Here is a 14469-nt window from a genome sequence, read left to right on the forward strand (position 1 = left end):
ATGGAATAATTTCACTGTAAAATCAGAAACATAAAAACGTAGGGATGTGAATTCCTGAAACTGGAAAGGCTTTACCAGTATAATTGAAGGTATTGCTTAACACACGAAACTCCAGCCTTTTCTTTTGGTTCAGTGAGAATTCTGTAGTGGGTGTGAACTGTTCTTCTCATGATTTTAAAAAAGAAAAAGTAGTGTCCTTCCTTTTTCCCGTGTAAGAAAGATTGCTGGTTTCAGCAAAGTTTCACCATTCAGGAAAGGTACATGTTTACATTAGTTAAAAAGTCTTTATAGGGGACCTAACTTTAAATCCATGTGTAATTGCCCCTCTTGCCCCCAGGTAAAGTCATATTCATATGCAATAGAACTAATTTTTTTTTTTTTAATCAATGTGATTCTTCTGCAGTTATGACTATTGAAACTTGTAATTCTTATTTTCTAACCCAAACCAGAGTTCTCAGTCCAATTTTTTTCAAGATTCCTGTAACGTGCAAGGCAATTTCCTGTCGCTTTTTAACTTTGGAAGCCTTGCAGTTTAGTAAACCAATTCCAAAACAATCAGGATATATTTCTAAATGACTGTTACAAAGAAACAATCATGTTGGAAAATATTTAGGATCAACTCTGGCTCTGCAGTGGGTTTTTCCTACGTCTGGATATTGTGTCAAAGTGGAGTCCTGCTGACCTCAGGGAAACTCCATAAGGATCCCCATCAGGCTGCATTTATGTGCCAGAGAATTGGTTCCTTGTTCTGGTACCTGATCTCTGTTAAGAACTTTTTGGAGAGCCCTCCAGCTTTATTTTGCCTGTGTACCTGGGTGTTCTTCCAGTGGAAAGCAGGGTATGGATGAAGGGCTTGGAAGGGCAGGGACTCACGTTGGCCTCGTGTGCACCACGGAATTGTTTTGGTATTCAAAATACAGCCAGAAGCCAGACCCACAGTGAGGAACTGGAGTTCCCAGTTCCTGTGCTTCCAGAGTAGCTTCAGGTTTATGGATATTCTAGTGGAGTGAAGCCACAAGGACTTAATGCATTAATAACATGGATTTTGGTTCTGGAAGAATTGGAAGTTCATCTTCCTGACTTTATGAACTTGACAGCCCACAGGATGAAACAAAGCCTTTCCAAGGGATGGTATTTGCACTTAAACAAACAAAAATGCAGAACGCCCCGGTATTTTGAAAAATTGGAACACATGCATTTAATTGTAATTAAAGATGATTTCACATTTATTTTCTGAAGCTGAGTCGTCTTGGGAGAAAAAAAATAAGTATTGGTCTATGCAAGACACAAATGTCAAAAATGTGTGAATTACCCATTTTTAGGTGCTGTATTGTTGTTGTCTTTCTGACTTCTGTTACTTTGATTAGTCTTTTCAACCTTTCAGCCTTACATTCAGCTTAGAGTTGAAAAGGCAAAGTGTAGTTTTGAAATCCTGTTGGAAATGTAACTACCCTTCATTCCCCCATGGAAATCTCGCATGTTAAACAATTAAGTGAAATGTTTTTGGTTTCCTAATAATAAATCCAGACTCTCACCACCTCCTGAAAACAGCATATCCATGAACATGCACGTTTAATTGTGGTGTGCAAACGATTAAATCATCAGCCTTGTGCTAGGGGCACTTTGCTCTTCACTCTTCAGTGCAGCTGAGGAGTAAACAGGTTCATTTTGCCAAACTCAGTGTGGATTCCTTCCTCCCCTTACCCCCTGCCCTTGGCATGCTAAACACCCTCAACTAGGTTTAATTTTCAAGGCCTAAAGTAACCTGATCATCCAGTGTGTAAAGCACAGTGAAATTGCCACTGAGGTGCTTTTAAGTGATTGCCCAAATCAGGTTATCTGTTCATTCTTGTCACCTGGAAATATAAAACCTGCTCCTTTTTCATGGCTTAGATCTTTAGGACCTGCTGAGCGGTCACAGCTGGTTTTGCCAGAGAAAAGCAAGGTGTGGGAAGGCAGTGAAATGCCTTTCCAACCTTGTAGGCTCCTGTAAAGAGATGTAGTTCAAGTTAATAGAATCCAGTGTTTTCAGGTCGTGACAGAAGTGGCCCATAAATCTCTGCATGGGTTTGGCAGCGCTGGGTCTGTACAATCGACAATCTTTAAAGTGTGAACCCTGTAACTTTTCTGTCCTTGATTGTTTAAGGGATTTTTGAAGCAGCTGATCTATCAAGGGATAAAATTAAAAATGAGAATATGCCTCATGGATGATTTATTTTTACACTGCTGTTCTCTGTGAACAGAAAAAGCACATTTTTAAAGCAAAGCATTTACATGACTTTTAACAGTGTTGTTTGGCTGAAAGACAAATATGTTTTCAAGAAATCTTGAGCATAGTTTTAAACTATTTAACCAGTTCCTGGCTGGGGAAAGTCCTTGGCCTTTGTATTTGTTTGGGGCTTCTTGTTTATGCAAATGAAGAAAAATGTTTACTAGTTCTTACCAGTATGGGGATTTTTATTATGCTTTTGTAACGCAGGAGCAGCTTCAATGAAAGAAAGAATTAGCAGGTAAATAGTCCATAATGTGTGTGACTTTGGGTGGTTTGTTTTGTTTTTTTTTTTCCTTGTTGTTGTTTCAAAATTATTAATTAAAATGGCATGGACAGCAAACTTCCAGTAATGGTTCCAAGCACAAATGCTAGTGACTTACTTGAAAAGAGCTCCTCTCTGCCAGTCCCATGTGTTAACTCGTTCAGACGGATCGCAGTGCATTTCTGGAATTGCCATGTTCTCCTAAATCAGAAATCTTCAGGAAAGGAGCAGCCTCTTAATTACAAGGCCATGATTCTTCTCCAGCAAGAATCTCAGACTCATTTCACCCAACGTGTGAGTCTTGCTCAGCAAAGACCAAGTCAAACGTGGGTGATCTGAAGAGAAGAATTTACTCTGCTTAGCCCAGGAGCGTTGGTTATTCCTACACTCTCTCTTCCCCAGCTTCTGGCACGGTGAGATCCACGTGTGCCTCCCGAAGGGAACAAGTCCATAGCCCGGCACACCCCGAGAAGGGGCTGTGTGTGACTGCACTGGCCACAGCTGGTACAGCCTCCAGGTGCCCTGCCTTGCTTAGCAATCTGTGTGACAGATCTCCCTTTACCCTGGGGAACGTGCAGTTCTAATAGAAGCATAATTGACCATTTTCTTAGGGGGGAAAAGAATGATCTTTTTGTAGCTGTTTTCTTACTCCAGAACGTATTTCCCCGAGAATTTTGGATCGTTTTTGTTCTTAAAGGGTTAATCTGTGAATAGCTGAGTAGTGTGTGTTATAGACACAGGAATATTTGATCATTTCTTTGACCTTAGAAGTGTGTCTGAGAGTAGTGCCAGTAACTCCTGGTGATATCATTAGAAATAATTTTAACTCCACTGCTGCCAGGGAGCAATTTTTTCCTTCATCTGAAAGGAATAAACAACCAACCTAACAAAACAACAAACAAAAAAAAACCGAAACCAAAAGAAAAAAGCCCCACCCTTCTAAAGAACAAATGGGAATGGCCTCAAACTGAAAGAGAGGAGGTTTAGATGAGATAATATGAGGAAATTCTTTACTGTGAGGCTGGTGAGGCCCTGGAACTGGTTGCCCAGAGAAGCTGTGGCTGCCCCATCCCTGGAAGTGTCCAAGGCCAGGTTGGATGGGGCTTGGAGCAAGCTGGGATAGTGGAAGGTGGAACTGGATGATCTTTAAACTCCCTTCTGACCCAAACCCTTCTGTGGTTCTACATTTATATCACCTAAATTATTCCCCATACACTGTATTTTGAGTCGGCTTCAAATTCCCCTGAAGGCTGAATCCCCTCTTCAGTAAGCCATTAAAGGAATCAGAAGCTTTAATTCTAAGGAAGTGGTGAGCTGGTTTGCTGTTTCTAAATAAGCCTCTTTGTAAAAACCAGAGCAATATCTTCAAGTCTAAAACAAGGGAAAATAAACTCCACACGCAGTGTAAAATGAGGATTCTGCAAAAAAAAAAGCCACAATAAAGCTGAGACACGTATTAGGTACTGTGTTATCTATTTAAAGTCCATATATAAATTCATGCAAGTTCAGAGTGTGTGAGGTATGTGGGTTTAAGTCTGTGGTGTATTTAAAACACAAAATGACAAGTCACCATTTGGACACCCTCCTAAAACCTGGAAGCAATGTGACCTTTGTAAGTCAGGTTTGGTTTGTCTTCCTGATGCAACTGAGGTGTGACCCAGGGTTTATGAAGTAATCAGGGAAAAGCCTGTGGGTATTTACCTTCTCTGTTGGTCTTTGGACTTTGGTGTCACTACCAGCACAAGTCAGGAGCTGAGGCCCTTGGACCTGCTCCTGACCATCATTCCTGGCACACGTTTTGTGAAGCTGATCCCTGAGTCCTGACTATAAGCTGATGCATATACTAAATGTGAATGTGGTAATAAAAGTTAATTTAGATAATTCTTCGTTAAGATTCAAGAATTCTTGAATTTAGATTTTATTAAAAAAAAAAAAAAAAAGAAAACAAGCATGAAAAAGCATGCAGAGAATACCTAAGGAGCTAGTGGTTGACTTATATGTCACTTTTGCTGTGTGTGTGTGTGCATCCTCTTTCCCCTGCAGCCCTTCACTGTGAGCTGCAAACTGTGGACACTTCCCTGAATTTCTTAACATTCATCAAATTGTGTTGCCTCACATTTCTGAACATTTAAGCAACAGCTTAAAGACCTCTTTGGTCTTTAAGATTTAGACCACTTGCTTTCAGCGGAGGCTGGCACACAGAGAAGACAAGGGGACTTATTTATATGTGCAATTACAAGTAACTACAAATTCAATTACTGTGCAGCTACTGATTTCTCTAAGGAGTATATGTGGTTCCATGTGCAAGATCCATATTAAGGCCAAGAAAGAGAATATTTCTGTTGCTGGTGTCTCACTGTATTTTTATATTGGAACAAAAGGGTTATTTTTTTAATACACAAAGGAGGTTTTTTTGCACAGCTGATTCTGATTAAGTTTCTTAACTCAGTACTGCAGCTGGACCGAGATCCAAAAGCTCTTGAAAATTTTAAGAAGCATCATCAAATGAAACTCAGAATTGCAAAATTCCAGATATTTTGAGGAACTGAGCTGGCATTTCAGGTAATGCCTCTGTTGCCTTCTTAGCTTTTCAGATGCTGGGGGAAAACAACTTTCCTGAGTCACTTGCACGCACAGAGACACTTCCAGCAACTTCAGAAATAATAATTTGCCTCTAAGATCCCCCATCCTGCTTTCAAACAACTGTTTTTGTGTTCCTGTCCTTTTCCTTTTTTTTTTTTTTTCTCCCACCTTCATTTCTTTGCAAGCTGCCAACAATTAATCCTTGATTACATACCCTGGGCTTTTTCTGTGTCTCTTGAGCTTCTGAACTGTGAATAGCCATGAATAATGACTCTGCAGGTCGTTCCAGGATTCAAAGCCAGCTGCTGGAAAAAGCCCAACAGCCTTCCAGAACTGAGTTTTGGATGCTGCTATGGATGCAATATCGGAATGATAAAGAAGAGAATCACTAAGGTTGGAAAAGATTTCTGAGATAAAGTCCAACCTTTGACCAGACTCTACCTTGTCAACTAAACCATGGCACTCAGTGCCAGTCATTTCTTGAACACTTTCAGTGATGGAGGCTCCACCACCTCCCTGGGAAGCCCCTTCCAATGTTTAACAACCCTTTCCATGAAGAAATTTTTCCTGATGTCCAACCTGAACCTCCCCTGCTGCACCCTTTCCACTTGTCCTGTAGAAATCACTCTGACCCTAAAACAATATGTATGCTATTTCCCCACATGAATGTGCGTCACTTTTTTCACGTACAGGCTTTTTTATAATGTTTGTCTTTGCTCCAGTAAAAGGTTTTAATCATAGAACTGCGTGTTTTAGTGCTCTGCGCCACAAAATATGAACATCTTGGGGAAATGTGCATAACCCCTCTCTATTAAATCATGCAAACCTTCAATTTAAAGAAATTAACTGATCAGAAAAACACCTTTCTGTTTGAAATTTCAGAAGCAGAATGCACACTGCATCAAATGTGCATACACTGAGTTTGCCCTCGAACGCCTGGCCACTAAATCCCTCTCCTTCTGCAGCCCCTTGCTTGCTGTCCTGCAGTTTTGACCAAGATAACCCAAAGTGCCATCTCTGCTGTTCCCAGAGGACATCTGTTTTAAATGCCAAATCTACTCTTTTGGTCTGCCCTGCCCACCTGCACAGAGGAAAGAAAGGCTGTGAATTGTAACAGCTGGCAATCAGCACTTCATACCCTGCAACAGCCTTTGCAGTTTCCTCAGAAATACCTCCCCTGATTTTTCACTGTGACACTGACCCAGTCAAAGGGGTCTGGGAAGAAGTAGCATTTTAAAAAAATCTGCTTCAGCTCAACGTCCTGGTATGGATCAGCTTTTACTTTATAACATTTTTCTGTTAACCCAAAAAAAACCACTTGTGTGACAGTTTAGTTCCCATCCTTGTGCCGTTTGCTGGTTTGTACATCTCATCATTGTCGTGTCAGGGCACCTGTATTTGCTTAAAATTTTCCACAAGGAACTCGTTCAAAAGACGGTGTCAAACGTTGGCTCTCTCCCTGCCCCCCAATTTTAAAGAAGTATTTCTAGGAAGGTGCAGTCGGTCCATCACCAGCACCGAGTGGGTACGGTTTAGTTTAATCAGGGGATTCTCCAGGAAACCTCTAGCTCGTTGTTCTCATCCTGATCAGAAATCACCTGGATCAGGATTTCTGATAATTTAAGAGCACAATACCTACGACAAAAATAGCAGGGAGCCATCCCCCCAACACCTGGGCTTTGCAAACACAGGCTGGGGTTGCTGAAGCTGTTTGGTGAACTCCACAGGAGGAATTCGCTCCTGGCAGGTTGTCAGGAAAGGTGGAAGGACTCAGGCAAATACTTCAACTTCTTGGCAGTGGGTGTAGTTGTGCCCAAAATGATGGGCTTTTTTTTTTTCACTCATGAATATTTAACCCTAATATTGTACAGCCTCATGAGGCAGGAACTGAGAGGGCATGTTAAAAATGACTGATGGACAAAACATGTTTCTATTTAAATCAATGATTCTATGATTAATGCAGTGAAGAAAGGCCCTGTTGATTCCCTAACTAAATAAGCATCAGTAATGATATTTTACAAAATTACAGGACACTGAAGAACACCAACTACCCCCCCCAGTGTTGATTGTACTACATGTAAAATGAGCTCTTTTTAGGAGCTGCAGATTTCAGCTCCTAGAGGTTGTTGCCTTAATTTTCAGGGCTAGTTTAGGGGTGCACAGGAGCTCATACGTTGCTTTGCTCCTGAAGAAACATCTGCAGCCTACCTGGAAACACGTGTCTGGCTGTGATGCAAAGTGACAGCGACCACGTGAATGAAAACACAAAAACCACACCCTTGCCCAGGCCTTGGGGGAAATCTGACCCCGGGGAAATACAAATAATTCCAGCAACACTGTGTCCAAACTGTCCATTCAAGCACACTGGTGATCAGTGTTGGAGAATCCAAGACAACACCCATTCGAGTAAAGCATGCTGAAAACCCAAGACATTAAACTTAAATTAATAACTTCTGGCAACTGATTGGTGTCTTTGAACAGGGTTTGGGTGTTGTTTTCTTTTCTTTTGTCCCTGTGCTGGTGCTGTTGAAGGAAAAAGTAAAATAATGCTTCTTCCAATGTGATGAAATGCAGAGAGAGATCCTGTGAGACTTCCAGGCAGAGCCTCCACATGGAAGGTATCTTCAAATCAGAGGTGAGGGCAGAGCAAAGAAACTCTTTGTCACCTCCAAGGGGTGGCTTAAAAAAGGGGCCTGCGGGGACTTTATTGCACAGATATTTGAAGAATAACTCTGTCATTGTTCCTGTGCTGAGCTTGGATGAAGAGCATTCACACAAAACCAGTATAATTCAGGGGCTGTACCCATCTGTGGGTCATTCTCCCCTGCTCAAAGGTTCTCAGTCAAACCAGGCAGGGAGGCACTTTGACTGATAAGATGTGTGACAAATGATAAACTACCCCAGCAGCCCACCAGCCTCCTCGGGTGGCAGAGAGTCTCCCAAATCCCTCATGACTCCCTGCAGGTAATCCCTATGCTTGCAAAACCCATCACTGTGCTTGCAAAGCCCGGAGACTCAAACATATAGAGGTTTGCAAACATATAGAAGATGTGAATTCCTTCAGCTATTTGTAAATACCCAGACAGCACCTAATTAAAGACCTGTAATGGGAAGAATTTCTTGTGCTGCTGGTGGGCACGGGTGTCTGCCTGGGAGGCGGCAGTGAGCTTTAACCTTACTAAATATTAAAATTTTTGCAGCAAATTGGGAAGAGCAGAGGGGAAGGGTCATCGGGTAGAACCCCCATCCCCATTCTTAGAGGGATGGAGCAGCTCTCCTGTGAGGAAAGCAGATTGTTCAGCCTAGAGAGGAGAAGGCTTTGGGGTGACCTAACTGTGGCCTTCCAGTACCTGAAGGAGACGACAAGAAAGAGGGAGAAGGACTTTTCATAAGGGACAGGACAAGGCATGATGGGTTCAAACTGAAGGAGGGGAAAGTTACGTTTGATAGGTGGAAGAAATCCTTCAGGTGAGGGTGTGTGAGGTTGGTGAGGCACTGGCTCAGGTTGCCCAAAGAAGTTCCAAGCCCCATGCCTGGAAGTGCTCAAGGCCAGGCTGGATGGGGCTCTGAGCAACCTGGGCTAGTGCAAGGTGTCCCATGGCAAGGGGGCTGGAATGAGATGATCTTTAAAGAGATCCCTTCCAACCCAAACCATGCTGTGATTCTCTGGGAGCAGGGCAGGGATGTGTGTGAGGCCGGGGGCTCTCACAGCTCAGTTTGTGCTGGAGCTGGGAGCCCTCAAACCTGGCTGGACCCGGAGCACGGGGAGGTGTGGGCACCGTGGCTGCTCAGGGACAGGGAATTCTGACCCCCTCCCACGGCTCAGCTGTGATTACAGTCGGTGGAGGAGGAGCTCTGTGTTCTCCCTCACACTCTGAGTGTTATCTCACATCCAGAGTGTCCACCTGCCTGCTCTTGTAGCACCCACCTCAAAAATCCAGAGGGGAGTAGCAGGGAGTGTTTCCTGACCTGCTGGCTGTCACAAGCGAGGAGTTTCTCAACCAGCAAGTGCTGCAGGAGTCGCTGGGTGCCCAAAGGCAGCTCAGCTCAGGGGATTCTGTGGTTTCCCATGTTGGGTGGGAGGTTTTGCGAGGCTGTGTCACATCTGGGTTTGCAGTGAGTTTGCGGGCCCAGCTTTGAGGTGCAGCCTTTACTGGGATGTGCTGAGCTCTCGAGTCTCTGACCAAAGCTCACCACCTGAGCAGAGTCAGTATCTGACAACCCCAGTGAAGGGGACCCTTGTTTTATCCTAAAAATCAAATTAACCTGCTTCCTCCAACCTTTTCTTAATCCTCCGCCTGAATCCCATCTTATCATTGTGTTTTTTTGTGGTCAAACAGCATCAGACAGAGTAGAAGAGAAGAAAATGAAAACAAATTGAGGTACATATTTAAAGTTTCCACGTATACCTGGGGCCAAGGTGGTTGGAGAGAGGCTTGTGTGGCCTGAGTACCACCAGCTAACACATGAGAAAAGTATATGTGTCCTTAACAGCAAAGTGTTCTAAAGTTTATTGGTAACGTGGATTTTATTCAGCCCCTTGAAGGAGCACAGTTAACATTTGTTAACAACTCAGCCTGATAAAGCCGTGGTTTTTAGTAATTTATCCCTGCATATATATGTGTGTGTGTGTGGGGGGATATATATCTAGATATGTCAAAGCATTCAGAAGGTGAAGTTCTGCTCTCCCAAGTCTGTCTCCAGAGGACACAGCCACTGACCTGGAATTTGGGGTATTCCTGCTGAACTGGGACACAGGAGGAGTCAGTCAAGGGTAACATCAAGGTGGCTGTGAAGGACTGAGCCTTGACTGCCAACATCCTTACGTGGGTCTTCAAGGCATTGCCTTGAAATGAATGGTGAAATGTTGAATATGGAGAAATGAAAGGGGTTTGCCTCCCAAAAACACAGCCCTGTGCCTACCCACCCCCTCCTCCCACCTCGTGACAAGATTGGAGAGAAGGTGTGAGTCAGCCCTCCAATTTTGATCCCACCACTTCGAACCCAGTGGAATTACAGGCAACAAAAACCTGGCTCCTGGGAGGAAGGAGTTTAATGTAAACAGCCCATATAAACACAAACACGTACAAAAAGCAGAACCGTCTCACAAATAAATAAATAGCTGCGCTTTGCTCCAGTTACATGCGAGCAGCAACCAGTCTAAGCTCTCACAGCCCACCGCTGTGGAACAAACCTTACAACCAAGCAAGCCCACCCTCCACAGACATGATATTTTGCCCTGGCGTATAAATGACAGAGAGCACCTGGAGAGAGTGGCCCCTCTCCAGCGCTCCGTGGCACGGCCCTGACAACCCCCAAGTCCTCGAGGGGCAGTTCGAAGCATTCCGCGCCTATCAGCGAGGATGCTGCCACAGGGGCTCCCCTGCCCTCGCCCAGCAGGGATAGGGGGGCCTCACTCCTTGCCCTCCCCACCACTGCACTGCAGCTGCCCACCCTGGGGAGGGCAGGAGCAGGTCTGGGTGCCGCGCACGGTGGTGGTGCCGGCGGGCACCGCCATCTCGTCCTGGTCATAGCAGACACAGCGTGGGCACCCGTCAGCCACGGGGCTGCCCACAGCCTGGCAGGTTTGGGGCAGGGGTGGGCACAGCGGGGCGCAGGTGATGCCCGCCCCGGGGTGGCAGGTGCACAGCTTGCGGGCGAAGTCGATGTAGAAGGAGCGGCCGGCGGGGACGCGGCCGCTGGAGAAGCCTTGCATCTCGCACTCACTCTCCAGGTGAGGGGGGCAGGCGCAGGGCGGGGGGCAGGGGGGGCAGCAGCCCCCGGCAGTGGTGCTGGTTGGCCCCTCCAGGTCCCTCTCAGGGCACGGGGTGCAGGTGCTGGGGTCACACGTGGGTTTTGGGGCCACGCCGCCGAGCAGGAGGTGGGTGAGCAGCAGCAGAAGGGCGCCGGTGAGGGCCATGTTCCTGGGAGGGAAAGAGGAGATGTTCCTGGGGAGGGAAAGGGAATTAGAGGAGCAGGTGTCATACTGGGCACGGGCTCAGCAAGCCCCCAAATTCTGGGCTGACCCTTCAGTGGTTTAAAGCGAGAGGGATGCAGCCACCTCTCCCTGACACGCCCATGGCTGCGGTTTTGGTCATCCACAGCTGGCTGGCAGGAGAGTTTGCCCTAAAATGTAAACTCCTGTTCCCAAAAGCTCATCCTGGCTTCACCACAGTGTCCTCTGCCCCCAGGTGTTCAGATGGCTCCAATGTGGGCACTGGGTGAGCAAAGTCCACGTTGCAGCAAACACTGAGCTTTGGCACAGTTGCCCCCGGCCTGCAAGTGGCAGTTGTTCACCGCTGTATTGATGCTAATAATTTATGTGTAACTGGCTAATTAATTGTTCCTGGGAGGCATTCAGACATGGACAAAAGAAGGGCTCAAAGAAGCTCTGTCTGCTTTGGTGGCTCTCCCTGTGGCTGCAGTTGGGACCCTGCTGCTCCAGGATGAGGTCTGGGTGTCAGCCCCTAGCCTGTCCTGCTGTGCCACTCATCCCTGGCAGCTCCCAACCTACCTTTTCCAGCCACCTCACTCCCTCAGGGGAAGCCAAGGGGGCCGCTCTGTCCTTGTATTAACTGGAGAAGCCTTTTCCTCCTAAGGAAGATGTTTCCAGAGCTGGGCACTCCTATGGGATTCTGCTCTTTGCCTTCTTCAGTTTTTCAGCCTCCCTGTTTTCAGGAGGAGAGTTGCTCATGGCACGAAATCCCTTCCCTGTGCCTCCTCCCTCCTCCTCTTGCACTCACACCTCCTTGGATGCACAGCACCTGGCAGCCCATGCTGAATCCCTTCTCTGTTTTAAGACTGAGAACTCTTTTTTTTTTCTTTTTTTTTTTTCAGACTGACAGCTTTTCAAGACCCAACATTTCCTTAAGTGCACTTTTGGATCCCTTCCCTCCCTCTGAGCGACCTTAAATCCTGCTGTATCAAATACACCTGCTTCCCTCCTGCACTGGGTCCTTCCAGGTTGGGTCACTTCTCCTGTTGCCCCTGTGCCACCTTTGATTACAACTACCTCATTACCCTCATACTGTGCATTTTGGTAGCCCAAACCTCCTACTCTTGCAGACAGGCAGCTACTTGCAATCACTTCTTAACATTTCTTTAAACAAAAATATTTCCAAATTGCGTAACCATAAAGAAAAAAACTTGAAAGCACAGATTCCATCTGCCATCAATTTGGGGAAAAAAAAAAAAAAAAAAAAAAAAAAAAAAAGACTTTCGAGCTTCTGTGTTTTTACAGCAAACTCTTGCTTGTTAAAGTTACTGCTTTATCTTTGCTGCAAACTGCTGTTCTGCCCCTTCCTTTCATTCACACGTTTTAATCTAGTGGTTATTTTACCGTGATTCCCAGAGGACTGATGGCTGTGCTGAGCAGCACTGGAGCCCAAACACATTAATTATGGAAAAGCTGCTGCAACCCCACACCAAGAGCTCCCTCTCTTCAACCACCCCCCCACACACAGAGCAGGGCAGCATCATCAAACATCATTAAGTCAAAGGTTTGTCACACCTGAACCTCTGCCCAGCCCTGGCCAAAGCCTCTTTCCCCACGCAGCAGTGAAATCTGTCTTCAACAGAGACAATTTCCAGCACAACCACAGCATGGAGTTTGTCACTCAGCAGCAGCAGAAACCACCTCCTGCTATTTCCTAGTGAAATGTTCATCCTCCCCCTTAGCTCTGGAGAGCCAGGCTGGCCAAGGCTCTCCCCTCCTGCCCTGTGCCAAGTCCCCGTGGTTACCTGGTTACCTGTAGGGTGTCTGGGCAGTCAGGACAGGCGCTGGGATGTGGTGCAGGATCCTGAGAGGCGTCTCTGGTCTTCACCCCACAGCCCTCCCAGACTCCTATTTATGTGCCTCCGGTGGCGGCTGCACGATGAAACACTGGTGGGAGAGACAGGGAAGGCGGGGAAGCCTCCGAGGTGGCTGGGCAGGGCCAGCAAGATGCTTATCTTGCTCGTGGTGTTGGTTTAGTCTGACCACAGACTAATCTGGCATGTCCCAGCGTCTGCAGGTCTGACACCTCTCCCCACGCCCCTCTGTGCAGACTTCACCAGGGTTTCTGGAGTGCCAGCGGCCCCCTGTGCCTCACAGACTGCTGGGGAGAGGTGTGTGACCGTGTCCAGAGGGAAAACAAAATGATTTAAACGCTCTAGTGAGGCAGCAGAGGTGGAGGACAGCCAGCTCCAAAATGCTCCCCCTCAGGAGCCGGTGGTGGGCATGGACTTTCTCAGAGTGCACATCCCTGTCTCCACAGAGCTTCCCGGGACAGGGCAGCCCTCCCATGCCACACTCCTGGCACACACTGTTTAAAGCACCTGGGGGTTAAGCTGCAGGGTGCCAAGGCCATATGGCTCAGCAGAGAAGGGGTGCATGAGTTCCATGTGTGGGCATAACCCTGACCAGCACGGGCAGCCCCGGGGCCATTCGCTCCCTGGGGAGGAAATGTCTTATCCTGATGTACTAATGAGCCTGCTGGGAATGTGCCCCCCCCCCCCCCCCCAGGCTTGCAGAGCAGTGGGATGAAGAGCAGAGACGTCTTCCAGCAGATGGGATTGTGGAAAGCAGCAAGATTTATGTGAGCACTCACCGTCCTGAGCACTCAACCCTTGGAGCAGGAGGTGTTGGGAGAAGAGCACGGGCGAAAGCTGCAGATTGAGGGTCCGTCTCTTGCACCAGAGCTGAGCACCACACTCAGGGCAGTGGGATGGTATGATGCCTGAACCTCACCCTCCTCCTGCTTCCCTCTCATGGCCCCTTAAACCTGGAAAACCCTATTCTTCTGGTAGTTGTGTAGGACCCCCGTGTCCCACACCACCTGAGAGCACTGAGCTGTGCTGAGTTGGGCAGCTGCCTATCACTGGATGCATAAAATATTGATAGGGCCTTTGTGCCCTGGTGAATGCTGTGGGGCACGTTGGCAGCCTCGAGGTCACATCCTGTGGCAAACTACAGGAGACTTGATGCCAACAGCCCTGGCCAGGGCAGTGCCACTGTGGGACGTGCCTGCTCAGGGCAGCCCCCAGGGACAAGGGAGGGGGGCCCTTGGGAGCACCTTGGCGAGCCTGGCTCCGGCCCAGGTGGAGCAATCCTGAAATATCTGGAGCTCACACCCAGCTTTATTAGCTCCCACACTCATAGTTAACATACAGCAGCAGTTGTAAATATTCGTGGTCGATACTCAGCAGTTACTTCACCTGCGCTGAAGTGCAGCTGCGTGTCCTGTAGCCTGTCCCTGCTGCTGCTGCTGCTGGTGATGATGATGGTGATGATGCTGATGCTGGGAGCACTGGGCATTGGGCTAATCCATAGCAGCCACGAGCATTTGTGAAGGGCTACAGAGCAGCAGAAGCC

At 47.0% G+C, this 14469-nt stretch overlaps 1 protein-coding gene across 2 annotated transcripts; it reads right to left on the reverse strand.

Annotated features, from left to right (window-relative positions):
• Positions 1-10527: 10527 nt before the first annotated feature.
• Positions 10528-12992, reverse strand: LOC114054505 (fibulin-2-like). 2 transcript variants are annotated; one of them, XM_027881867.1, is made up of 2 exons: positions 12858-12992; positions 10528-11041 (listed from the first exon to the last, which is right to left on the reverse strand). In XM_027881867.1, exon 2 carries the CDS (start codon positions 11035-11037, stop codon positions 10531-10533), a length of 507 nt encoding a protein of 168 aa, XP_027737668.1. In that variant the 5' UTR covers positions 11038-11041; positions 12858-12992; the 3' UTR covers positions 10528-10530. The 2 variants fall into 2 exon arrangements, with proteins under 2 accessions (XP_027737668.1, XP_027746100.1); XM_027890299.1 differs by having other exon boundaries at positions 10528-11065.
• Between the last annotated feature and the right edge of the window lie 1477 nt (positions 12993-14469).

Source organism: Empidonax traillii, unplaced genomic scaffold (genome assembly GCF_003031625.1).
Source record: "Empidonax traillii isolate 1590-97213 ecotype Southwest subspecies unplaced genomic scaffold, ASM303162v1 scaffold1:size7828297, whole genome shotgun sequence".
In the NCBI taxonomy this organism is placed as follows: Eukaryota; Metazoa; Chordata; class Aves; order Passeriformes; family Tyrannidae; genus Empidonax; species Empidonax traillii.

Bases quoted from the DNA above. Each gene is read 5' to 3' on its own strand.
- LOC114054505 (XM_027881867.1), bottom strand. From the start codon at position 11,037: ATGGCCCTCACCGGCGCCCTTCTGCTGCTGCTCACCCACCTCCTGCTC.